The following is a 27,433-nucleotide window of genomic DNA, read 5'->3' on the forward strand; positions in this document are numbered from 1 at the left end:
CTGCCCCGCTGATTGATTGGAACACAAAAGGAAATTGTATTGCCATCAATAACCCTGAAATTCTTTAAGCCTGCAACCTAGGCCATAAATAAATGTTTCTTGCCTTTTTTGAGGCACTAATATGTTCCACTGACATTTAGTAAGGCTCATTTCACTTTCATTTTATTCATATCTCGAGGCTCGTAATCAGGGAAAGATTTTACACATCGCTATAAATATTCGATAAACACATACCACTGGACACACATTACACACTCGCTCGCATTAAACCGTCCTCGTGACAGGATAGTTAACGCCTCTTCACCACAGCCTGGACTGTATTTGAGAGACGGTTATAAAACTGAGTACTTCTAATTGTTCCAGTGGAAGGAAGGTTTTCAGACCGGATCTAAAAGACCAGATAGAGAAACCACTAAGAAAGATGGGATTTCCCATTTCCTGTAGTGATGCATAGAGGACCTGTTTTCATGGCTCTCAGCTCACCCTCTAGTGGCTCAGAGCGACAGTTAGAAAAACACATTAGCACTTCAACTGGTTAGTTATCCAATACATGATGAGTTTCAAAACAAGAATGTGAATCATGCAGATATCATGTAGGCTGAATCTTGTGTAGTGGGATATGTCACGATATTGATGTAACCTATATAAAACAATCAAATCAAATATTACATTTATGCTAAGAAATTTTAGTGATTTTCAGTAATGTTGCTAATGCAGGTATATATATATATATATATATAAGTTACGTTCACTGACTAGGGCTGGGCTGGAGTAATGCTTGCAGCTTTAAAGTACGAGAAGTGAAACACTGCCATCCGGTGCTGAAATCATGGCAATTGCAGTTTATAGTTAAACCACTCAGGAATTGGTATTTTAAATTGAGCTCACACAGCCTTTTGGTTCTCTAGGCAAATACATTACCTTAGTTTTTTTTAAATATATTTTTTCAGTATTCGCTGATGAATAGAATGTTAAGAAGAACAGAATTCTTTTGAAAGTAACTTGTTACTGCCTTTACGGCTCAATTGATCAATTCAGTGCATCCTTGCTTAATTAAAGTAATTTCTCGAAAAATAAAATAAAATAAATCTCTCTTGAATGATATGCATTTTTGTACAACAGACACTGAAGGTGTAAAAACCCACACTTGATTAACCTTACCTGAAATATTACTGTAAGAGTTCTTGGCGAACATTAATCAAAAATATAAAATCACAAATATAATCAAAATGTCAATTTTATTTGAGATTTTAAAGCTGTATTCGATACTCATCAATGTGTTAGAAACAAAGAGGCACAAAGACATGAACAACACACATCACATAATAACAAAAAAGCTGATATCTCCACCTTTAGCCAAACCACAGATTTTTTAAAACAACAGAAAAAGGAAAAGAAAATGGTTACATCACATTATGTTCTTTTTTTTTTTTTTTTAAAGCTGTCTTTTCTCATCATTACCTTATTACAAATACAACAGCACAACTATCCCAACACACTTTACTCATTCAATATTGACTGAATTTCACTGTAACTCGCAACCAGTGCATCAGCTCTTTTGGTTAACATGATGATGGTTATTCATTTGAAAAAAGGATTTCATAAGGATGCTTGGTTTTTATTAATTTATGCTTCTGTCGACAGTATAGGCAATTTGTTTAGAATAAAGGTCTGCTTTCTTTACATTGCAGCAACTTGGAGGGAATGATTATGTAAATAATATTAACATTTACGTCCTTAAATAAATGTAAACATATACATCTTTTGAGGTCAGAATATTGACCCATTTCACTTAAAACCATTACTGGAGCATCGTTCTGATATTTTTTGGAGTGGACTCATCATTCAGGTGTTTTGTGGTGAACCTTTGGAGGACAACAGAAAGATTAAATAACTTCTGAAACTCATTACACAATCTACAGCATCTTTTTTTAAGAACAGGAAGGGGAACTTACTTGAGGGCATTAAGAAGACCTTCAACATTATCTGCTGGCTGATCTTTTAAGACTTTAATGCATCCTTTCATCTAGAGAAAGTGTGTTACATCACATTACATGGGGATAAAAAGTCATTTTAAACTCAAGTCAAAAAAAGATTTGGTTGATTGAGAAAATATGAGAATGTAACCTTACATCAATTTTGGAGGATTTGTTGAAGGCACCGTTTGGATGCACATGGTCATAGAGGATAATAACCCCCACCATCACCCTCATACAGAACAGAAGTGTGTCTTCACTGTTGAATCGACTTGTGTATTCTCTGTTAGCAGAGGAAAAAGATTCAGCATAATGCCACAAAGATGCACTTCAACACAGGCACTCCACAGCTTTTGACAAATTCATTTCCATGATTTTTCCAGTCATCAATAATAAGTTGCAGTGGCGGAGCCAGGGGAGGGGCCATGGGGGCACTGGCCCCTCCTGAAAACTGATTGGCCCCCCAGTGTGCCCCCAACCTTCTACTTGTCTGTCACTCACAAATTCAAATTATAATCTTTCAGTTTAGTAAATAACTCATGATTGCGTCGCGATGCTTCTCAACGAGGACCAAGAATAGCGAGCTGCTGTTTTCCAACGAAAAAAGCACCTATTTTAAATAGCTTATGTTTTTCGATTAGCGAGTTGTTGCAGTGCAAGAAGTGTTTGGTACGAACGTTAACATCTTTCGGTGTTAGACAGTCCAGGTTCGATGACGATGTTATCTCCTAGAGCAGACCAAGATGCTAATCATTATATTTACTATGCTCCTCTGATGCTGAATGTAAAAGGGTTTACTGCGTTACGATTTACTTTTTTTTTTTTTCGGCCGAACGCGCCGATATAGGCAACAACGCAATTTAAAGCAATGGTTTAAAAAAAACTATAATAGCAATTCTAATAAAGTCATTATTAAATCATACAGTCGATTAGCGACTTTTTTCACTCAAGTGAGGTAACGAAACAAATCGTGTAATGCTTATCTAACGTTCCACACTTGAGACTTTTTTTTACAGTCTATGGGTGAGACACATGCAAAAACATCGTTTTTTTTACTGGTCAATTTTGAGATTTGGGGCTGTTTTTCTTCAGTAACATGTCTTCTTTCAGACTTGTGGTGAAAAAAAAGTCCAAAATACACATATAGGTCTTTATTTTTCTACACCTTTAGTCTATTTGCGTCTGTAGATTCCTCATAAATTCAGTTGGTGTTCTAAATCACCATGGTGCTCCGCGATTGCTGTCTGCACCCTGGAAAGCTCTCTCTCTAGCTCTCTCTCCCTCCCTTCACAGAAGTTATTGACAAAACGTCATTTGATGACACCCAGAAACATTCTCAAAAAAATCATACATAATTATTTAATGCATGATTAAATAGCAAAATAAATAACTAATACTAAAATAACACTGGACTAATTAAGCTATTCTAAACTGTTTTATAGGATCCACATATTTTACATGTTAAACTAAAGCTACCTTTTTGAACAAGTAGCTTTCTAACAAAGTATGGATATATGATATTTTTAAATCAATATTCTCAAGATTAATTAGCCTTGACATAAGTTGATTTTGTTTATTCATCAATGCAAATTTATTGCAACTGCTGCTATGCAAATGAATGGGATGTGGATAATAAACAAAAAAATATAATGAAATTATATTAAATTTATATTAGTTATATTAATTAATTAATTGTGTATTTATTTCTATGAATTATTAATGTTATTCTGCATGTATATAAATAAGGCTATTATATATATATATATATATATATATATATATATATATATATATATATATATATATATATATATATATATATATATATATTATATAAGGCTATTATAAATAAATTATATTATTATTTGTGAGTTGTACACTATTCATACATTGGATTATTTTATTTATTACAGTTTTTCTTTCCCTTTTGTAAAGTGAAAAGTTAATACAAATTGTATTTGATTTTTTTTTTTTAGAGCAGTGAATAACTGCTATTAAAATATAATAGGGTATCACTGTTTATTACTGATTTTAAAGGTTACTGAACTCTTGAAATGATTTGGATATACAGTTCAAACAACACAAGATTGGCCCCTCTGTATTAATCGTGGCCCCTCTTGTGCCCCCCAGTTGAAAAAATCCTAGAATCGCCCCTGATTAGTTGATAAAAAGCATACTTGACTGCGTAACAATTAGTGTACAAATGTCTCCATTGAGTCAAAAACATTCTGAAATTTCGGTTAGTTTAGCCCCCATGAGGAAGACCCATGTCCCATAGGAAACCGTTATTACGCTAAGACTCACACGAGTGGTTTCTTTCAGCACACAGACTAATGTTATCGGCCTGTTATTACTGTACACAAGAATGCCCAAATAGCAATGTCTAGCCGTTGAAACACAAATTAAACTACAACATTTCAGAGTAGATTTCCCGTGATTGTTTTTAAGGCATATGTTAAGGCATATATAAAATGATATGTTAATTAAAGCAGTAATACTTAAAAAAAATCAAACAAAAACAAAAACCAGAGTACTTACGGTGTCTCAAGCATGACCTTGCATACACTTGCCATAGTGCTCAGGCAGTCTGTGGTGTTCTCAAGAGGCAATGTCTTATTCTACAGGGAAAGAATTAAAGGAAGAAATCACCTGAAAATTACAATGTATCTACAGTTTATTGATCATTACACACTAGCATTCAAAAGTTTGGGATTGGTAAGATTGTTAATGTTTTTGACATTTCTAATCTTTACTGTTACTTCTGATCATCAATTTAGAGCATTTGCTGTCCCCAAACTTTTTGACCGTAGTGTTGTACAGTATTTGTGATGGGAATTCAACTGCTAAAATTGCGACTGTAGAAAAAAGCATTACTTCTGTCACAAAGTTTGTCGTTGCTGTGCTCAGGGTCTTCAGCATAGGCGTGGCTTCAGCGTAGAACAGAGACATTCGATTTGCCATTTCATTATTGACCTCATTTTCAATATCAAGCTTGACAGAAGAAAAAAAAATATATATACACACACATGAGTATAGTCATTAACACAGCAGTGTACAAAATATTATTTTATCTCATGTCTTCTGCACATTCCTGCACTTACATTCATGTTGTTTAATCGGTTTCGACTGATTGTTCTTCTGTAGTAGCTGAAGTCATTCTGGATAGCTGGAATCCTCATCTAAATAAATAAATAATTAAATGAGGAATTTACCATAACAGTGGCAATCAATGCTTTTCCCTTTATTTTTTTAATTCTCCTAATATGAAATTTGGTGCATGATTTTGTAATCAGTAAAGCAGCTGGCACCTTCAGCTCATCGAAGCGGAGGGTGAAATGCAGGATTTCAGCGAACTGTTTAGCGAGGGCCTGCTCCCTCTCCAGGTGCTGAGTGGGGGTGTATGGTGGACATGTCAGAGACTCCAAAAGGCTCTTCAGTGCTTCCTCTACAAGGAAGACAGAAAGAAGGATCTGATACAGAGCTGACATTATGTGCTAATTAAGGAGAAGTATGTGGATATAGGTAATTATATATGAATAGTGTACCTAGTTTCAATGAAAAAGCATAGAACTTCTTTAGGCGGATGACAAGGGGACACACAGAGTTCCACGCCTTCTCCTGAAGGAGCATGTCACTAGGATTCTGTATTGCCTAAAATGAAAACAAGTCACATGATTTCATCTGGCATGGGAAATATAATCCACAAAATGTGGTTAAATACAACTAATTGACCCACAAAGCCAAATCCGAACTATTAATCAGACGTACATCTCGTATTTCCTGGCCCGCCCCCTTGTAGGCTTGCAGGCCGGACAGGATGCTCTCGGACTCCTGGAGAACAGCATTCACCTGGTTCCACACCTCTCTCTCACAGTCTGTTGGCTGTGCGTCTGATACAAATAAATGACATTATGCACTGCCAAGTACTAGCTTTTACATGCAATTCATTTTACAACATTAGATATCATATCAAACCAAGTGCTTTAGAAGCTTTAGAAAACCAAATTAACTTCCATTTTTCCAAATTAAAGCCTTTTTAACGCCAATCTAATTTTTTGTAGTGAAGTAAAATGCATATATGATGTCATAATTTTAATTAGTTATTCGCCAGTTCACCACCCAACTGCCATCACAACCAGAAAGTGGCCAAGCACTTCAATTTTGATCAGTACATCAGCAATTGTTTTGCGGTTTAAAACCACATGAACCTTGTTTGGTGAAGTGTTTTGCTTCCAACATGTGTTAATGGTATTTTGCTTTAAAATAAATGCCACTTGATTTGATATTTTGTTATCTAATGTAATGTAATGACATGACATTTATAAATTAAATTAAAGTTTAAGAACCCAAATATTTTTAAGAGTAAATCTATAAATCACAAACAAACAGATAAATATATTATTATTTTCTTTCTTTAAACCAGAGGTTCCCTAATATTACAACATTTCATAGAGATGCCCATATCAAAAGAAAAGATTTACTGATTATGAGTTATGGTTGAAATGCCAACAATCAAGCAGTAAAGGAACTACTCAGGAAATGTTGAACATTTTGGGTAAAGCTCTCTTTAAAGTTTCTAGACGAAAAAACTAAGTCCAATGTTTAGTGTAATATAACTGGTATTTAAGTATAAGGTCACAAAGGATTTCTGAGTTTACTGGATACAGAGGTAAAGGATTGAAAGAGCTGAGAATTCAGAATGAGACACACAGAGATCAGAAAATCACAAAACAAGCAGAAGCTGCAAAGAGTAAGGAGATCATTTCCAGAAAAAGTATCATGCTACATAGATATACATAGCCATATTGGACATGTGGTTAGTTATAAACTGAGAAGGTGATATATAAACTGATATACAGACTCATAAGTCATGCACATTTGCCAACAACAAATCAGATTTTCAGGGTTTTACTTCTTTTCTTTCTTTCTTTAGATTTTCAAGAAAAGATTTAAATATCTTTGTATTTGCAATTTCTTAGAATTCGAATTTGCAAGTTCTTAGAATTAAAGATTGCATGTAAAAAAGATCAAATATGCTAACTCAAACTTATTTGCACATGCAAAAGCATTGTGAAGCTCTGTTTTGCTGTTGCGTTGTGACAGGTAGATTTGCAAGGACAATTCTGACAATGATACTTGCAAAATGTTAGTAGTTGGAAAAAAAGTGATAGACACCAGGGCCAGCCAAAAGCTCTGCTCACTTTCAAAGTCAAGGAAAAAGTTTGGCCCCTGATCAAGCTCTGTGCAAGTGAGCACTTTTAACAGATTCCCCATTTGGTTTCTGAAACAGAAAAGCAAGAAGAGAACGAGAAGAAAAAAAAAGGTAGAAAGACACACACAAAAAAAAACACAGGATGTCACACTGAGCGCTAAAGAGTGATTCTGCAAAGTCTAATGCTCCTACACACAGAATTCCCTCAACTTCTCATGGTGAAAATGGTAATCATTTAAAATTTAATCAGATTTTTTTTGCTTTGCTTTTCCCTTTTACTTAAAGAAATCACTGAGAAATCAGCAATTTTCTTCTACTTGATTCACAGGACACACTTTAGACAAAGCGTCAGCTCTGGACAACAAGAAGCATAAACTTTCACCACAAGAAGGCAAAGAGGGAAAGCTGTCTTATAAGAGCTTTGAGACTGTCAGTCTAGCTCCTCCTGCCACTACTGGGGAAAAAACAGCTGGTTATAGAGTCTCGCCAACCCTAGACTCCAACTCTTCTCAAAACTTACTTTCAAAGTCCAGGAAAAAATGTGGATAGTTCTCTATTTCCCTTGTAAGGACTTTTAGAAGATTACCCATTCCAGCAAAACCTAATCAAGATATAATAATAAAAAACAATTGCATGAAATAAAACTCAGAAATGTAAAATCTCTAATAAACAGTGACTTCATTAAGAGTATAGCAAGAATGGTGAGCGCTGCAATTAGAACTGTAATATATTACATGTTTAACAATAACTGATGTGAAAGTTTCAGTAACATGTTCTAGAGAATCTAGGTAATCTAAATTGGCACATAACTAGAAGAGAAAAAGAATATGCTGGTACTCTGAACTACTTTAAAAACAGGTACTCACACAGGAGACACTGGTTCTCTTTGTAGGTCAATTTTACTTATCTCTGCTCATATGCACTTCAGAGAGATAATTGTTGAAATGCTCTAATATACTCTTATTTCAAATGAGATTATAACAGCTGTTTTAAAACACACAGCACAATTGTTACTGAGTAACTGAGCTGCTTTATCTTTATTCTACCAACTGGCTATGCCAAATAATAATTTCAAGTTATAACTGCACTCTATCATCGACTTGATTTTAGGACAGATTGAATTGTTGTATCCCAGAGTGAATTTACATGCACATCGTTAAACAGATTAAACCAATCATTATTTTTAATATGGCAACATTGCATGTGATCATGTAAACATGTTAAACCATAAACTCATCAGAAACAACAAAGTGCAGATGTGTGTACAGTGCAAGACATTAATTTCACAGTGTAAGCAGCTTCAGTGATTTATAATAAGAGTTTTTGAAAGTGAACTCTGGCTAGACTGAAGTCAATGATAAAGTTCTTTGATAATGTAAATGATCTTTGCTCTTTCTTTACATTGGAAGTGTTATAATTAGTAACTTACGTTTTTATTAAATTCACATCATGACACCCATATCAGGTACAAATATGTGTAGTTAATAGATTACACTGACATTAGGCTACTTTGCACATTGCCCATTACAGATCACCTAACATGATCTATAAAGATGCAAAATGCATTTACTTACACTTATTTGAGAATCTATATATTTCATAATATAGTTTCATGATATATGACAGGCAGGTAGGACAGTTTATCATAATCTTCAGACCAAACAATCTGATTGGATGAATATTTTATTACCTACGCCTTCCACAGATGATATAAATACATATAAATACATTTTGATGACATAACTTAGTGACTGATATTTGGATTTGAAGAGACTTTCAACCAGCATAACAAAAATTGTTTTAAACTAAATCACCTACTGTGCCTTTAAGCATAAACTGTTCAACATAGTTCGATTTTTGTCAATTACCCTGATTTTGCTCAGCATGTAAATACCTGTGTAATATACCAGAGGAATCACATCTAACCACGGCAAATGTTTCACGGTACGGGAGGTGGAAATGTACTGCAAACTCCGACTTTATTTATTTTTATTTTTTACCCAAGAAATTGAATAAAAAATGTTCTCATCTCATGCAGCCATAAGACAAGTGGTTCGGGAAGTGGTTAGAAACTTCCAATATGAGAGGAGAATGAGTCTCCCCTGACATTTTTCAATACTTTGAGTTTGTTAATGATTAATGTAACCATCAACAGGAAATAAACAGATTTTTAATAAAGTCTTGCAAACACGGTTTAATCACATTGCTGGGTTATTCATGTAAACCAGTAAAACTGATTATTTCAATGAATAGTTTTTTGGTACTTAGCATATATAAATGTGTGCATGCAAATGTGCCAATTGCTGTTTGCTTATTTCTGCAACCTCATGTGGCAGATGGGCTGAAGAGGAGGGATTTTTTATTTTGGTAAAAAGAATCATGTGCATGGATATTATTATTTATTATAAACACTGCATATTCCACACAAAAAAGGTCAAATTTTGATTTCATGGTGACTTTAAAATACTTGCAGTGCATTGACTCTTCATTGCTCCAGCAGAGGGAGCAAGTGCACACTATAATAATAACACCATCTGGCATTAGCTTTCAACAGCAGCATATATATATATATATATATATATATATATATATATATATATATATATATATATATATATATATATATACTAACAAACTACTACAAACTACTTACTAACAAATTTCACACATTCAATTGTTAAAGACAAGTAAAGAGTCAGTAATAAAATAGGAACAAACAAATCAATTAGCAATATCATAAATAAATACAACTGAACAAATTTCAGATAGGTCTACAGAAATTGAAAACATAAGTCTAAAAACCCTGCAGCTTTCTTTTCATAAATATAGATTAATCCTAATTAAAGTAAGTGAATGATTTTCTTTTGTTCTTTCATTAAAATTCACGACAGGCAGCACGTATATTAGGCTGCTGTCTCTTTTAACACGGAATGCACATGGATCTAAAGTACTGTTAAACGTGTTTTCTTTCTCACCTGTTTACGTTCACCTTAAGGGCCAAAAACGGCTGTGTTTACAAGGATATACTGATGTAATTTTGTACATATTGATTGCAAGGTGTGAAAGAAGTCAATTCCGGCCTGAACTACCTCTTCTGCAGTGGAAAAGCATAGAACGGTTTGAGAATGAGCACAGGCCGAGAACACGCACGGGACTGTGGTTTTCTGTGCTCGCACTTTTCGCGCATACAAAACAGTGTGCAAGTTCTTTACCTTACTGCACTTAAAACAATTAAAATCACATTAAAATGTGAACTCGGGAATAGTTACGTGAAATCGAATTGCACGTGTCTCATCGAATATACAGTTATGGGAAATTTGGAACTGTTTCTCGATGTCCAACCCTATAAAACAGCAACGCAAGGTTACATCCACAAGTCAGTTTGATCCTCCTGATGCTCTTATGTGCAAGAGGATGTGAAGACAATACCGTTTCTGCTGTATGTGGTTAACCGCCACACATGAGTGCAGGCGATTCAAATGAGCTTCCTGTCAAACATAAAGTGCTTCAATCATTGGAACAACTGCACTTTCAAAAGCATGAGAAACTGTCACGCTGGTGGCTGAGAAACAAAGTGGGCACAGGACATTCTGCCCATTTCTAAGCCCAGCTTGTGAGCGTGCATGTGTGTGTCCTTCACTATTAACTCTATTCATTACACAGAATGAATCATCACACCACAGCATGCACAAATCCAGCACACTGCCCACATATTACATATAAAAAAAAAACATTACAAATGCATCTAAAAACACATGAGTACACACAGGCCTTGACCTGCATTTGTAATGAGGTGACCTTATGGTGTAAAAATGCTGGAGGGGCCTTGGCAGTGTGTTTGTGCAGTGTAATGAAAACCTACTTCCTTCACAAACCTTTCACAAGTGCTCTTACATGTTTTTGAGAGCTAGCACGAAAGAAAGTGAAGTGTGATGAGGGACACGAGTTTAAACCAGAGTAACCAGGAAAGTTGGTGAGGGAGTGTCACACAGACCAACTTCCTGTTTAAAGAGACTACAGTAAGACCTAACACAAATTCTTATCATTGGTGCAGGGATTTTTTTTTAGTGATATTAGTACTAGCTGCATGTGTTATATGGTTTTAAAATGTAAACTAACAATACTACTATGAATTAACAAACCATTTTAAATACTTAAGAGGTCCCACTTTATATTAGGTGGCCTTAACTACTATGTACTTACATAAAAAAAATAAGGACAATGTACTTATTGTGTTGATATTGTATTGTAAAACTTTTTTGCTGCTATTGAGGTGGGATAGGGGTAAGGTTAGGGAGAGGGTTGGAGGTATGGGTAAGTTTAAGGGTGGGTTAAGGTGTAAAGTATGGGTCAACAGTGTAATTATAAATGTTATTACAGAAATTAAATACATATGTAGTTTTTTTTTTATATATATATAAGTACAATGTAAAAACAATGTGGATTCTCCCTTTAAGTTAAGCCCTACCCTGGATGGACGTACACTACCATTAAGACCCCCACAGCTTCTGGAATTAGATCAAATCAAAAGCTTCTGTGCTTTGCAATTAAACCATGTATGCTGCAATAAAGGCTATGTGAGCCAAACAATAATCCACTTCATCTGTGGCTGAAAAGACCTCTGTTAGCCTCTGCCTGCTGAGCAGCTCATAAACACAGCAGTCAATGAACTTTTGCATCTCGGCCGGGCTTAAACAGAGATTGTTCTTGCTCAGGTTTTGCATTCAGCCGCAATATTTACAACTTCACAAATTACTGGTTTATTCACTTCCTAATGAGGTTCCCATGGTGACCGTGTTTTTTGTTTATCAAATCCTCATGTTAGGAGAGGCACCGGCCAACACTACAACACTTCCTGCTTTGTGGAATCAGAGTTTACAGAGTCTGGCTGTGTTTCTAAACTCATCTGCTTACACATAAAGGAAATGTTACATACTGTGGCAAGAGGAGCAACGTTACATGGCAAACAAGCCTAATCAAAGGGAGTGATGTAAATGTAAATCTGAATTTATTACCAGGAAATAATTACCAGGATGTCTAAGTGTTACCTTTTCTGGAGGAGAACGAATGCTTCCTTTCAGATCATCCACTTGTTCTTGGTTCTGAAAAATAGAACGCAGAGCCACTAATAAGTTGGGATGGATGAGAAAATCAAACCAACTGAATGGGATTGTAGCCAGTTTCCTAAAAAAAAAATGTCATTAAGAACAATATAAAAAAGCTTAACTGTATCAGTTTTTATTGCTGAAACAAATCACTTTGACAAAAATTGCAAATTGAACTATATGCTTTCAAAAATAGGTTTTGAACAATATTTTGTTTCCCTTCTTACCATATAAATATGGTTATTACTAATGAGTATACACATATAAACAATGACATAGGAAAAAGAGGTTTCAAAGTATTACATTATGGATAAGCTGCGATCAGATTTAAAACGCACTTCACAGCTGTTTCATTTTAACTGAGGTATTAAATATCTAGAGACATTCCAGCCAAATGCAACTAATGGCAACCCAAAAACAAACTGGAGGGCAAGAACCAGAAAATCATACACACATCTATTAACAAATCATAGAGTTCTTACGCCTTCAACCAGACAGACAAGGGGAAAAAAATTCTAACACAGACTAGGCATTCATGCAAGGAATGATCATGACGAAAGCAAAAAACTTGTCACACATGTTGTGAAACACCCTGAAGCTGTCAAACTAAAGATCCATTTGTCAAGGAAAAGCTGCCTTCATAAGAAATTATTCCACAAAGCAGTTCTCTATAGAGCTGTCCTGACAAAAAAAAAGGGCTGATATCAACATGTTGACCTTTATTCCTAAAAGGATTAAAATGAGCTTTCCCCCTTTTTCATCTCACATCCACGGTCCCATCATACAGTGTTCCAGTTACAAACTCTTTCCTTGATTTCCCACCCCACACCCCTTCCCCCTCCAAACCTGAGGACAGGGCATGAACAGACCCCACAGGGACTGTCACGGAGTCACACGCCCTAATATGGGCATACGACTGCTCGTCTTATGCCAGATGAGTGGTCTTCGCTTCCCTCCTCAGTCTCTGCACCTTTCCATCTCTAAAGAAGTCATCACTGTATGCACGTCTTCTCCACGCTCTGCAAAACCAGAGGAATTTAGCTTCCGAATCAACTGCAGATTGGCACTAAGAAGTGCACAGTATCTTTGCAGGATCTCCTTTAGCATGCAATGATCTGGGCCAAAGCAGTATGATGATATTTTATCTGTGGAATCAGGAAAAGAGAATTCCCAGAGAATAAACATGTTTTTCAGAAATCGCAGTGGAATTTTCCAGTGACCCCAATAACACAAGCTGCTCCATGCTGAATAGCAGTTATCATTTGAGATTAAATTAAAAAGGATGAAGAAGTGCCGACACTCTGATTATTTGCATTTAAATGCAATATTTCCTCTCAGTTAATGAAATATGAGAATCTCTGCAACATGCAAAAATCCAAAAATTGCAGAAACTGAAATAACAATATATAAAACTTTTTCCACAAAAGCTGGTCATGTCAAGATGACAATTATCTCCATGAAAACTCAGTTTATTGCACAGCAAAGCACAGATATGAGTAACAGCCTTCCTCCAAGGCAATGACAGTATGGATGATGAACACTACGACCTGACCTAGAATCAAGGAGGGAGCAAAGTCTACAGAGAAGTCACGTCATATTTGGCTGAACCTAGCATGGAAGGTTTTAAGATGATCAAAACTAGATCATACTTTTGGATAAGTACATCATAAATTACATCACATGCTTGGCATTCGTTTTTAGAAAGTAGAAAGTTTCCCATGTACTCAGGAAAAGAAGTTGAAATCTCTATGAAATCAGCTTGGCAGTTTGTTGCTTTTAATTAAGGCTGTCACTTTTGTGAAAAAATCATTTTTGATTTTTAAGACATAAGTGTTCACTGAATCGATTGTAAAATCGATTTTCCATGTCAAAAAAAAAAAAGACGTTTCCTTTTTCAACATCAAATAACGAACGAACGTAAAGAGAGCGCTGGAAATGCACAAGTCAGCAATATTTCTTATTTATTGGCATGAAGTTTCGTGCAGAATAACAAACAGTAACAGGAGTGCAACATTCTCGAAAAAATATATATGCAGAGGGGACGGCTGCCATAACAAGAGAAAAACATCACTACAGGCTTCAACCCGGCTGCATTTATGATTTAGGCAATTCGAAAATCTCCAAGATTATTTTAAATAATGATACAATCCATTTCAAACAACTGTTCAAAAAAATAAAACTTTAAATGGACTTGAGAACAGGCCATGTGTGCTTTTTTATTGAACGTAAGACACTTAGGCTAGGCGGCACTAGGCAGGCATAATTAAAGGCTAGGGACATTACAAATTTATTGGACAGGAAAACAAGTCGATCAACATTTTCGGGGTCCAGAGCAGAGCGTAGATGCGCGAATTAAGCGAATTCGCATCTACCACGCCGCGAGACCTCCAGACGCGCGTAAACGCGTCTTTACATTGACTTAATATTGAAATCATTCGCGCCAGATGCTCTATTAGCATTTGTTGTGAATAATGCATAAGAGGTCGCTTTTGACAGTCACTGGGTCTTATAGGTGCGTAAAATTGCTGGTATTTTCTGTCTAGCTTTCGCAAGGCATACTGCACTTTCGGAATTCTTTATTTTCTTTTTCTGCTTGTTTGTGAGATTTTCTTACATCTATGTTTTTTTTATTGTTTAATTATTTTAAAATTAATCGTGTACATATTTGGTTTAAATTGATTCCCTATTTTCATTTTCGAAACTTTTTTTGGTTAGTCCGATCGATTGTGCAATCGATTTTCGAACTTAAAGTGACAGCCCTACTTTTAATCCACGTCTATTAACTTTGAGGTCTTTTATATGGTAATATAATCTCATTCATCAGATGTACACATCAAAAACATTCAGGTAAAATGATTCAAAAATAGTGATGACTCCCTCAACACCAGACAACAATACACAAATAATGTTTATTCAACTGTAATTGTTAACTAAAACTATTAAAAATGTTTTGATTATTTGAAACAAATAATAATAAAATAAAACATTAAGATTCTTTTTTGATAATAATAGATAAATATATATTAGATGAAAAACCTAAACTTGAAAAAGTTGTCTTGGCAGTGAACTAAAAATCTAATTTGAAGTACTAAAATTACTAAATAGCTAATATTGAAATAACACTGGTATATCCTTTCAAAAGCAGTATATACACCACAAGAGATATATAAAGGAAACCACGCATTTTCAAAAGATCTTTTAAATTAGCTAACTCAGTTCTTGCCATATTTTGTCACAAATAAAAATGCTCAGATATACTCCAAATGACTAAATATCAAGTATTCTGAGGAGAATCTGAGCCCATTTTTTAAAAGTATTAGAGTCTGACCAGCTGCTAACTTCCAGGACAAAACTGTTTGACTGTGAGAGGCAGATGGGCTCTTCAAACGACCCAGGCCAAATACCCGACAGCATGAAATATTCAAGCGATCAACTCCAGTTCCCATTCTCACTTGGCTGGCACACATAACAGTCTAACTACACAAATAAAAGTGTGATTTGTTTAATAGTGTCACAGCAATCATATCAGTGCAAGAACATAACATGACATCTGTTGACAAACTGTGGCTGCTGCCTAAAAGATATATTACTTGACTTGATCATTCTAGTTCGGTTTAGCAGCCGTCAGAAGCAATTGAAACAGATGGTGATTCTCAAAGGCAAAGTCCACTTACATTATTCTGTATGCTTGTGTTTTTCCCCTACAGGTTATTCTTTAATTAAAGAAACCAAAATGTATGGTTGGCATCTGAGGCTTAATGCTATAGAAAAGCCATACATTTTTCAGAAAGAGTGTTTTCAGCTTATTTTCAAATAAAACTATCTTCAAACAATGGTATAAGGCTATTCAAAACATCATTCAATGTAAATTGTGATAAATGTAATTAATATTTGCAATTACAGTTTCAAGGGAATAATCAACAATTATGATTTTTGTCAATCATCCAGTCCTAATTGGTCTAAAAGTTCGGCTTGTAATCCTGAAGCAAGATTATATTTATATAACAATTTCAGATATCCATTCTGCACATGATTAGAGCCGTGGCAAAATGTTTTAACGCAGCCATAAAGGCAACATATCAGCCATTCAAGAAGATCTTAAAGGGGGGGTGAAATGCTCGTTTTCACTCAATATCCTGTTAATCTGGAGTACCTATAGAGTAGTACTGCATCCTTCATAACTCCAAAAAGTCTTTAGTTTTATTATATTCATAAGAGAAACATAGTTTGTACCAATTGTACCGCTAAAGAATCACGAGCTCGTAGGCTTTTGCGTTGAGAGCGTTTGGAAGCTGTGACATTACCGTGAGGAAAAAAACATCCAAAACAAACCATGGCTAACAGTCATATTCAGCGTATATTTATGATCCAGAATCAGATCCAGAGGCTGAAATTTAACAAGAGCAGCATCAGCAACGACGTCTCTATGTGGTATGTACTGAAACTGTATATATTTGCTTAGCGGTTTTGGAAAATGACTAAGTTCCACTTTATGTTGTCTTTTTTTTTTTTTTTAAGCTGTACATGTGGAAAGTGCAGTTTGATGACAACATCGCATGTTGTTTACTTGATGTGCTTAAACGCCGATAGCTAAGTTAACAACACAGAGATATTTGAAGCAATTTTACTCAACGCCTGCGGTTCCAACACACGATCGTGACCCTTTTTCATTGGGACTGCATTATCCTTAAGAAATAAACGATGTGCAAATCCGGCGTCAAACTGGGCCTTGTTTGTAAAACAAGCATCTTCGAAATGCAGGGAACAAACACAAACACTTGCACAACTCCGTTGATGCTCTGTCAAAATAAACTCCATCCACTGGTCCCTTAATGCTGTTTCTCTTTTGGTAATCTGTGTAGGGTTGTCTTGCCCTGGCAACCAAAAACACACTCCTTTTTTGACATTTCGCTCTCGCTCTGATCAGTAAATGTCTCTGCTCTGCTCTGCGGGAGCGGACGCTCTTCCGGGAGAAGTGCCCTCAGGACCCATATAAGGAAATTCCGCTCCATCTAACGTCACACAGAGCCATACTCGAAAAAAACTTTCCGAAACTTGTGACAAACCGGAAGGAGTACTTTTGGAACAAAAATACTCCTTCAAACGTACAACTTAATTTTTGAAACTTTGTCCATGTTTAGCATGGGAATCCAACTCTTTAACAGTGTAAAAAACTCAGTATGCATGAAATAGCATTTCACCCCCACTTTAAGAGCCAGTCCTCTCAGCTCATCCAGAGGTTAAGATGCATGAAGAGTCAACGAAGTGGAAAACTTCAATACCACCATGGAAAACAAATGGAAGAGAAGCTGAAGGAAAGTCAGGGAAATGCAATGGCTTCAGTACAGCAAGAGCAAATATAAACTAGGCCGAAGTCTAATTCCTGCTGTATATATATGTAACGGGTCTTTTCTTCTGTCGAACTAGTAACAAGCCAATGATAACATTTTGAAAACACTGTAAGCACTGCAGTAACAAAACTAGATGTGATGGCTAATGTTGAATATCTCAAGATAATATTACATTAAACACTTTATAAATGAAGTATTTAAATAAATTACAACATGGCTATTTACAATAGAAACAGTTTATACAATATGAATTGTTCTGTGACATATTTCTGTCATACTTGCCATGATTTAATTACCATGATAACGCTTATCCTTTCAACAAACAAAAATGCAAAGTTTAGTGACTTAATGACGTGTCCACAGCAACATTCATTAGAGAGGCCATAAATCACTCTGTCCATCTGCACTTTTGTGAAAATCAAAACAAGTTGCTTCTCTTGTTTTATTTTATTAGTAGAAACAGCTTACAGACAGCAACAAGATGTTGATTTATGACAAGAGTTGGTAGATTAAGACATAAAACCGATCCAGTGTCTAAATATTGTGGTACTTACTGAAACCAATGCCTCAGCTTCACATACACAGACACACTCACACAGCCATGTAATGCTACAGAATATCTGGTGAGAAAGAGAGTTTCTTCTGTGATAACATCCATGGAGAAATGTAGCAAAGTGACCGTACTGCACAATGTGTGGGAGTTCATGACGCTCAGTGCGGTCTTTGACAAACACCGGAGCAGTGCAGAAAACACAGTGAAAGAACACCACACAAAAAGCCTAGCCTAACCAATACCAGTGTAGTAAAAACAACTATTTCCTGTCTGTCTCCACAACAACTCTATTAGCTGTGCAAGTTGCTCATTTCTAGTGTTTTTCTCCATTCTGCCATTGCTGAGATAGCACTGATAATGGAAAAATATCACAGTACTTACTGACCTCATATGGGGGCATCTAAACATAGGCAAAGAAAAATATCAGATAGTGTACCAGTTACGTTGTGAATAAGCATAATACCACCCATCTCAATTCATTACATCAGCAACTTGCTTGCACAATTTCTGAAATAAAAAGATATGCTTATGAGTAATAAATAAATCAAAAGTAGGGCTGTATCTGTAGTATCTAGTGTCTGTAATTATTAATGCATAAAAAGTTTGCCATTTAAATATGAAGTCACATGTCTCTGTGTGAATGAGTGGCATATTTTCATATACCCAAAGAAACTCAGGTCTTGACAAATACTTGTCAAAAGTTATTAAAATATTTTTTTTTTTTTAGGAAATATCACACAATCTTTCACCCATATTTTAATTTTAACAGGAAACCTCTTATGTTCAACATTTTGCATGGCAAAAAATGAAAGGAATCAGTGCATTTTAATTTGATTATCTATTTTAAATGACATATTAAATTTTATGCCTCCATTTGATTACGACCATTAAACTGGAATCCAGAAAAATGTAAATACAATTTTTGGGGGGCGGGGGGAGGGGGATTATATAGATTTTATAGGGCTGTATCTTACTCCTTGTCAAGGACGGTGTGTCTTTAACTTTGCCAGACATGTCTGTTTTAGTTAATTACACACTACACCCTCATACTGTTTGTCAGAACACCTACACAATCTAGACTCCTAAATTAAACAGCATATATATCTTCACATACTGTTAACAAATTGTATCATGTTTTTAAATGATGCTTTTCAACAATTCTGCTCTGTAAGGTAATAAAATACTTAGTTTCAGTACAGTATGCTTAAAACTGCTTCTTAAATGAACGCACCATCAGATCTAATTTTCAGATCATCTGACTAAAAGTCCTGTCATAATTAAAGGCTTTGATTTCTTAGGTAAAAGGCACAAGGGCTGCTCCACCCTATATATCATAACAGAGACACCACAGGGTGAGACCTAATGGTTTCATCCATTTTTAAAGACCTCTGTTTTGACTGTGGAGGATGGCAAACCTAAAATTGGGTTAAGAGAACTGTGCCTCCCTCGGGCTGCAGGAAATGTGACTGAGACTTGAAGGAGGCTGGTTGATTTTTGCCCCTACATGGGCAAAGGTGGGCCTTTATATATATATATAAAAAACACATACCAGTACACATGCCCAAGCAATGTGCATCGTGAATTGATAGGGGACCCCTGTTGGTGGCTTCAATTTATTGTTTCACATTCACAGCACTTTAAATCATCCCACTCTAACTTGATCTGGACAAACTGTGCATCATTAGAAAGATTTATGACTCCAGCTTCGGACGCGAAAGTTGTCGTGTGGTGCTGCGCCACATCAGCTTCTGTCTACACTGGACGCGACAAAGGGACTGTTGAAAATTATTCGAAATTTGTGTCAGGGATTTGTGGGGTCATGTCATGCTACATCCAGTGTAGACAGCATCGCTGATTATAATACGTTCTATAGAATTATCTATATATAATGAATCTCTATTATAGATCAGTGGTTCTATAGTATTTTGTCACACCATGCCGCTTGCATCCAGTGTAGACACGGTGTTAGAAATCGTTAGTTGTTTTCCCTTATAAGGATTCACACATCGGGCACACCTCTCCAAATACCCCCGCCACCCCACGCTCTCCCCCACTGATGTCATTGTCCATCGCGATGTTTAACTGTAGACGTTGTCTGATGCCAAATTTGAAAACGTCGCCCAACCTCAAGTCTCAGTATGTTTTCTCTTTTGCAATCGGTATTCTGACTCATTCGGTGCTCACAAAAGCCAGATAATGACAGAATAATGGCTGAAATAAAACAAAAGAAAAATTCTAAAAGAAAAATGAGGATTATGTTTCATACCTGGCAGAGGTCACAACACAAAAAGGAGAAAATACTGTAGCAATAAGAGCAAGCTCACTGTTCACGATGTGCGAATTATTGGATGAACATTCTAAATACTGAATTGAGGATGGGGTTCTATATCTCCGATTGGCACTGACGGTCTTTAGAAAAGTTACAATTTTCTTTTCATCTTACCTCCAAATTATGCATATTAAAAGTAGAGTTAATAAGCATAGCACTGCTTTGTTTACAGCGGTATCCAAGGAAACACTATGCTTATTCACAGCTGTTACTTAAGTGTCACCTGCTGTCAGAGAGTGAATTTTTCTCATTCCGCCCATCTGCCGCTTTAATTTCATTCAGATGTTTTATGTAGCATAATTTCACAAAACTAAAGTCAGACCATTATGTTAAATTAAAATTAAATAAAATGTATGCATTTAGCAGACGCTTTTATCCAAAGCGACTTACAGTGTATTCAGGATATAAATTTTTACATGTTATGTTATGTAACATTATGTTTTTACTTTAAACTGTGAAATTAAATGATACAATCTAATTTAAATAAAAAACTGCACATGCTACTATACTTGTATTATCTTTGTTTGGATCGTGATTGATCGTGGTTTCATGCATTTTGATTCATATGAAGTCTCAGTTAGGGTAAAAAGAGGGTTAAATCATGAATACACTAGAATCACAAAAAAAAAAAAAAAAAAAAAAAGAAATGCAGATTTTTGGTCAAACCGTACAGCACTAACTGTGCTCAATAGGGTTATGAGGGGTGGAGCAACACAAAACAAAACATCCCATTCAAATACCATATATAAACCTTGAGTCCTAACAGTATGAATGTTTAAACTTTATAGTATCTCAAGACATTTAGATCATTCAGATAATGGCTTCTCTTCACTTAAGTAGGAAAAACATTTTGGATTATCATTCACAGGAAAAGAGCGTAGAAAACACAACAGCCTCAGTGCGTAAACTGATGGGGGTTTGGTATTCCGAGACATTCTCCGCAGCTCGTCAGAAAACTGTGTAGGACTCGGAGCATACAATTCTTCTTACAGCCTGCTTTTGGTCTGAATAGCACTTCTGTTCTGTGATCTCAGCACCCAAGATGCAAAGATCAATGTTGCAGAGTGCAGGGTCTTCACTGCCCATCAAACATTATTTAAGCCTGTACTGACGGTTTGCACTGGTTGCCCTGGTTACACTTTTTTCTTAGGTGCACCAGCACAAAAGTTAGGTGCACCCAAATTTTCGACCGCATCGCAATTAACACAGTTTTACAAGTTTTACATACAGTACAGACCAAAAGTTTGGACACACCTTCTTATTCAAAGAGTTTTCTTTATTTTCATGACTATGAAAATTGTAGAGTCACACTGAAGGCATCAAGGGCTATTTGAGCAAGAAGGAGAGTGATGGGGTGCTGCGCCAGATGACCTGGCCTCCACAGTCACCGGACCTGAACCCAATCGAGATGGTTTAGGGGTGAGCTGGACCGCAGACTGAAGGCAAAAGGGCCAACAAGTGCTAAGCATCTCTTGGGGAACTCCTTCAAGACTGATGGAAGAGCATTTCAGGTGACTACCTCTTGAAGATATATATATATATATATATCTTCTATATATAAGCTGTAAGTTTGGACAAATACATAAACTTTTTGAGCTCATCTTTATTATATATATCTTTATTATAATAAAATCGCTATCCATATAGGCAATATTGACTTATTATACAATATTGTATACAATATATATATACAATATTGATATTAGCCTAAACGATTAACAATCTGGTCAACAAATTCTTTATTTGAAGCACAATTCTACAAGAAAGGTAACTTACTGAAAAAGGGTACTTAAAGTGCTTCACTGAGCTGAAATTTAAACTTAAAACATCTCAAGATAAGTGAAGAAAAATTAAATTGAAGTGTTTTAAGGGCTTCAAACGGAACATCTCAGGGCTCAAAGTCTTATGGACTATCCTCAATTGCAGTCACATGCCCCTCGGATGGCCAACTCCTGTAGTTTGGCCTTCTTGATCTTGAATCTTTATTTTATAAAATAAGGAAAACATACATGATGCACTTTCTGCCATCTCGCCTTTAACAGGACTACAAAAATGAACCGAAACTCAGTGAAAGCATTCCTCACAGACATGATAAATATATCTTTAGAAAGCTTTAAAAATGTCTATTTAACGAAGTAAAACAAAATAAAAAACAAAAACTCTTCATTATAATTATAATCCATAAAGATGCACTTCTCTCTAAAGGCACGTCTAACGAGATGGCGAGTCAGGATCGGAAACTTCATCCTTGTGACACAGACTCAGAAAACACTAGTTTATTAGTAAATAATTAAAGTATCTGCTTACTATTTCCCCCTGTCACAATAATGGTAATTCATTTTGTTGGTGCTTTTTGGCAAATTTTAGCCTATTGCGCGCATTTAAACGCATAACTTTGCAGCTGCCCCAATGGCACGTACAATAAACACTGTCGAGTTGCTCTTGACAGTCGTGGTAGCAGGGTCTTGTGTTGTTTCCACCATTGTGCCCTGTGTAGAACTGATTAAATCAAAATAAAACCAAAAAATTTCAATTTCTTTTAACATGATGATAAATCGCAGAGGCTATTATTTCAAGAAATATATGTGAAGTGTGTTTAAGATGAAAGTATGAAAGTATGTTTTTTTTCACACGAGCAGCTTATAATCCAGTGTCTTCAGTGTCTCAGAGCAGCTCAGTTCACAGTAAATGCCACATAAATTCATCTCTGCATCTACTCTTAGTTTGGGTTTTTTATAATGTTTATTTTAAGAATAATTAATGAGAAGTACTTATTATAAAGCACTTATAAACCAGCTGTTGTCAACCAAAATAAAAGCGTGATGGCTTGAAAAAACAAAACATCATAATCATCATTATTGTTGTTATTTTATGGTTATATTGACATAATCACAAATTTCTAGGCCAAATTCTGCAGCCCTAAATAGCATTTTATTTTTCTCCCAAATTGTGCAGCCCAACTTACAAGGAAAAGCTGTAAGTTTGGACAAATACATAAACTTTTTGAGCTCATTATGGGCCCATATCTAATTGTCATAGCTCTATGGTAGGTTAAAAAAGCACTAGCTTAACAAAAAAATACTAATAATAATTTTACCCTAGTGCACCAGCATTTGTTGCAAAAAACAAAAAAAAAACAAAGATTCAATCCTGCCATTAGCTTTGTATTTATTTTTGGATTCCTCACTGAATATCAGAAGAAGAAAAAAAGCATTTGTTATTTGGCTAAATTCCTGTCCAGATAAATAGATAGCAAAAAATAAACAGTGTATCAAAGACCAGGTTACATACATTTTAAACAAGTGAGTCCAAATGAAAGACAGAAAGAGAAAAAAAATATCTAGGCTATAATTCATTTTATTCACAGTGCTTTCACTGACTGTTACCATGGACAAAAACACCATCAATCTAAATTCCAAGCAGCTGTTCAATTGAATGAAAAAGTAGCATCACTTGAGAAGAGCCAGACAACTCAGGCGGCCAAGGATACAGTCAAGTTCAAATGCCAGCTGAGGAGTCAGGTCTGGTACCACTCCAACTCACAGTACGCAGCTCGACACAAGAGTTATCACCTACACGATCGCCTGCAGCTAGTAAAACCATGCTTCAGTTCTCAGGCACAACAGTAAGAATACAAACTTTCACAAACATCCTACTTAATATATTATGTAAAAATATTACCAGTGGTTTATTCAATCATTGCATTTCAAATAAGCTACTTCCCTCGTGATCATCCTCAGCATTGTTGACTCTCAGACACAAGGAGAAAGTAAAAGTGTAAAACTAGCAGGAAGTTTGTCGTAAGTGAACAACAGAAAACATCACAATGGTGTTGCACAATATAGCATATTTCAGAACATCAAAGAACCAGGCAAGCAATTCATCTACTTGCATACCGAACTACAGAAGTGCAAATCAGGAATTTTATTTTTTTTGAATTAGTTAAATCTCCCAGCTGCAATTTGCTGATTAATACACAGAAATACTTATTAAAGCTCGGTTACTAAGCACATTAATTTATGAGTCTAAGAGTCCGTCTGTTTCAACCCAACAAATCCAGTAATTGAACTGCAGATCCAGCTGTACAAAAACAATTAGTCAGATGATACCAAACTCAGTTGGTCTCATATTTGATTATAAGTGCTTTTAAAGAATTAAGTGACATTTTTTAGAGAGCAGCAAATGTAATCTAAATGTAAAAACATAGGAAATGAGGCCCTCCTTAAAAATATTCTTGTTTGCCGTAACCCGACCAGCTCGACACCGCTTTAACTTGGCATGAAGTTCTGGAAAAACTGTGCCCAGAACTTTCCCCATCCCTTCTCCCGTCGAGTCTAAAACCTTGACCGTGTCGAATGTCACTTTATGTTCGAAAATCTATTGCACGAATCGACTGGACCAACCAAAACAAGTAAATAGGTTTTTAACTACCTTTTTGAGGTTTGCAATGGTGTGTGCCCGAAGGCACGGGTTGAAGACCCAGTCAGTGACGTCACAATATGCTAATTTGTTTGAATCCATATCTACTCAATCACCATCACCAAAATTTACTTTTTTTTTTTACATTGAAAAAAAAAGACCTACCTACCGACCCTTTTTAAAAAAAACAATTTATTGTTAGCTGCAAACCAAAATATTTTTGCGAATGGCCCGAGCAAGGAAAATTAAACGCCTAATACATCCAATTACAAAATCTCTTACAATAACCAATATGATATAGTGATAACAATGTACTGTTATAATAGTGTAATCAGCTTTGAAAGCTTGACAAATCATGAGTAGACTAATCCCATCAAACGTAGAAAACCCTGGACAGCTAAAACAACTGAAAGTGTGTCCTGTTCTGCTGTAACACATGTATTATACTGAACAGACAAACAACCTCTGTGGATTAACAAGTGATTTTACACATGCCTTGTTGCCAGCTGGATGAGGCAGCGGAGGCCTTTTGGACTACACAGAATGCATTTACAAACTGTCAAAATGCTCCACATTCACTACAACCATTTGCACGCCCTTTTCGCGATCTTTCACATGCTTTGCCATCATGCTCGTCATGGCATGAGATGCCTATCCAAGCCTGAAAAACAAAAATGACTCAGACCAATCAATTAGCTACTCAGCACGGATGGGCTTGAAAACAGAGGCAGTGGAATGCACACTAATTTAGGCCTGAAATATTGTTCTGTTCAGTTCAGAATCAGATGCAGACTGATCAATCTAAGGGCAAAATGCTTCAGCCAACAGTCTATATAAAAAAAGGAATTTCATGCAGTTTTGCATGTGTAATATTACTGAAAGAGGAAGAACTTGTCCACATTGTCATTATCAATCTCCAGGTGCTTTTGTGCTTTTCTAACCACAACGAAAACTCGCCAGGATGGGAGCCTAATCAAACTATCCTGAAATAAGATCCTTGTCATTTCAAAAGATATCATGCAAAGCCATACCCAGAGGCAGAGCACCGCAGCTGTCGCCATCCGTCTGGCAGCAGGCAGCATTTCACAATTGATCTGGGAAAACAATAATAACATCTAGAAACCATCTGGCTGTCCAGAGAAGCACAAAAAACTGAAGCACTGAAGAAAATGTGAGAAGTATCTCAACAATTCAGAGATACACTTCAAACTATGGGGGTGTCCTCATAACTGGCGCTCCATCCATCCCTGTACAGGATCCAATGAGTGGGATTTAAGTTTCCCAGCTCTCCTGAGTGTCAGTAAAGGAACAGCTGTTGTGGCCTGAGGTTGACAATAACAAACTGGAACCTCTCTTCCCCAGCTTAACACTTTCAAAGAAGCTTTATCCTGAGAAATGCAATTGTATAGACTTACATTTAGTGGATGACTGGAACGCTATTTTAAATGTCCAAAAACAGAGGAAATGAAAACCATGCAAAGTAAAACAATCTTCCATTTAGCAAACTCATTTAGTTTAAAGTAACCTAAGATAACGTTAAGTGCTTTACTGTACGATGATATTACTGCTCATTTAACTCAACTGTGACGTTAGTTCGATTATTAGCGGTCTATATCCTACTACATCCTTGACAAAACACACATGAATTATATATTACTTTTAGATGTAACGCTTTTGAAATCCCAATTTCCATTTAAAAGCATTTGAGATGTAAAATCAGATAACATACAAACGTGCTTCTGAATAAACAGCAAGCAGACAAACCGTTGACAGTTAAACACCGTTGTTTGCATGAGACTACCAACTGACAACTCGGGTGGACTTCACTGTAAAACACCATCAAGCTCGTCAACCAAACCGACGAAAAAGTACACAAAGTTAGTACAGGTAAAGTACATAATAAATCTGTGACGTTTGAACGTCCTTTAAAACTTGTGGTTTTCATAACAGTTGTCGCAGAAACAAGCACCGAATAAGTAACTGAAAACTACTAACGTTACTAACGCTTTTTCTCTTCGATAAAAATTGTTGTTACTGAGGTTTGCTGAAACAAGGCTAAGAGTTTGAGACGTACTTTTTCTACAGTAAACTGGAGTCACACTTCCTGCGGATTGGGGAATATCGAGACGTTTGACAGAGAGCTAGAGCGCGAGCTAACGCAACCTTTTGGCTCACGCGCTGATTATTGTGAACACAAGCTTATAAACGAATTATAGAGTTCCCCCACTATGTTAAATAAGCTAGAAACCATTAAATAGTCGAGGTATGCTTACCAGTATTATATAGCAAAGGTTTTTTTCCAGGGAGTTTACTCCTTTCAATTCTGCCGACTCAGTCAGTCAACGGAGTCTAACGTTACTAGATATTACAGCCAGAGCGAGCCCCCGCGTGAACACAGCGACAGGCGCTCCCATTCAAACTGACAACCTGAGAGGCAAGTCTTCATAATAAAGGTCCTGGTCCAACACCGTTTATGCACAAGCAGGAT

General features: G+C 36.0%; 1 protein-coding gene across 5 annotated transcripts; it reads right to left on the bottom strand.

Moving 5' to 3' along the window:
* Nucleotides 1-1,221: 1,221 nt before the first annotated feature.
* On the bottom strand, nt 1,222-27,374 carry LOC113062860 (protein FAM49A-like). 5 transcript variants are annotated; one of them, XM_026232889.1, is made up of 13 exons: nt 27,219-27,374; nt 12,237-12,290; nt 7,709-7,789; nt 7,178-7,257; nt 5,745-5,866; nt 5,522-5,627; nt 5,285-5,421; nt 5,078-5,155; nt 4,851-4,967; nt 4,515-4,594; nt 2,133-2,259; nt 1,956-2,026; nt 1,222-1,865 (listed from the first exon to the last, which is right to left on the bottom strand). In XM_026232889.1, exons 4-13 carry the CDS (start codon nt 7,248-7,250, stop codon nt 1,802-1,804), a joined length of 975 nt encoding a protein of 324 aa, XP_026088674.1. In that variant the 5' UTR covers nt 7,251-7,257; nt 7,709-7,789; nt 12,237-12,290; nt 27,219-27,374; the 3' UTR covers nt 1,222-1,801. The 5 variants fall into 5 exon arrangements, with proteins under 5 accessions (XP_026088674.1, XP_026088675.1, XP_026088676.1 ...); XM_026232890.1 differs by lacking the exon at nt 7,709-7,789; XM_026232891.1 differs by lacking the exon at nt 7,178-7,257.
* Between the last annotated feature and the right edge of the window lie 59 nt (nt 27,375-27,433).

The sequence above is a fragment of the Carassius auratus genome, chromosome 45 (genome assembly GCF_003368295.1).
Source record: "Carassius auratus strain Wakin chromosome 45, ASM336829v1, whole genome shotgun sequence".
Lineage (NCBI taxonomy): Eukaryota > Metazoa > Chordata > Actinopteri > Cypriniformes > Cyprinidae > Carassius > Carassius auratus.

Excerpts from the sequence above, each read along its gene's own strand:
- LOC113062860 (XM_026232890.1), bottom strand. The coding sequence starts at position 7,250 with ATGGGGAATCTGTTAAAAGTGCTCACTTGCACAGAGCTTGATCAGGGG. Across the intron at positions 5,422-5,521 it reads TGCTTTTTCATTGAAACTAG|AGGAAGCACTGAAGAGCCTT; the intron begins GTACACTATTCA and ends TCTTCCTTGTAG. Across the intron at positions 4,595-4,850 it reads CGACAAACTTTGTGACAGAA|AATAAGACATTGCCTCTTGA; the intron begins GTAATGCTTTTT and ends CTTTCCCTGTAG.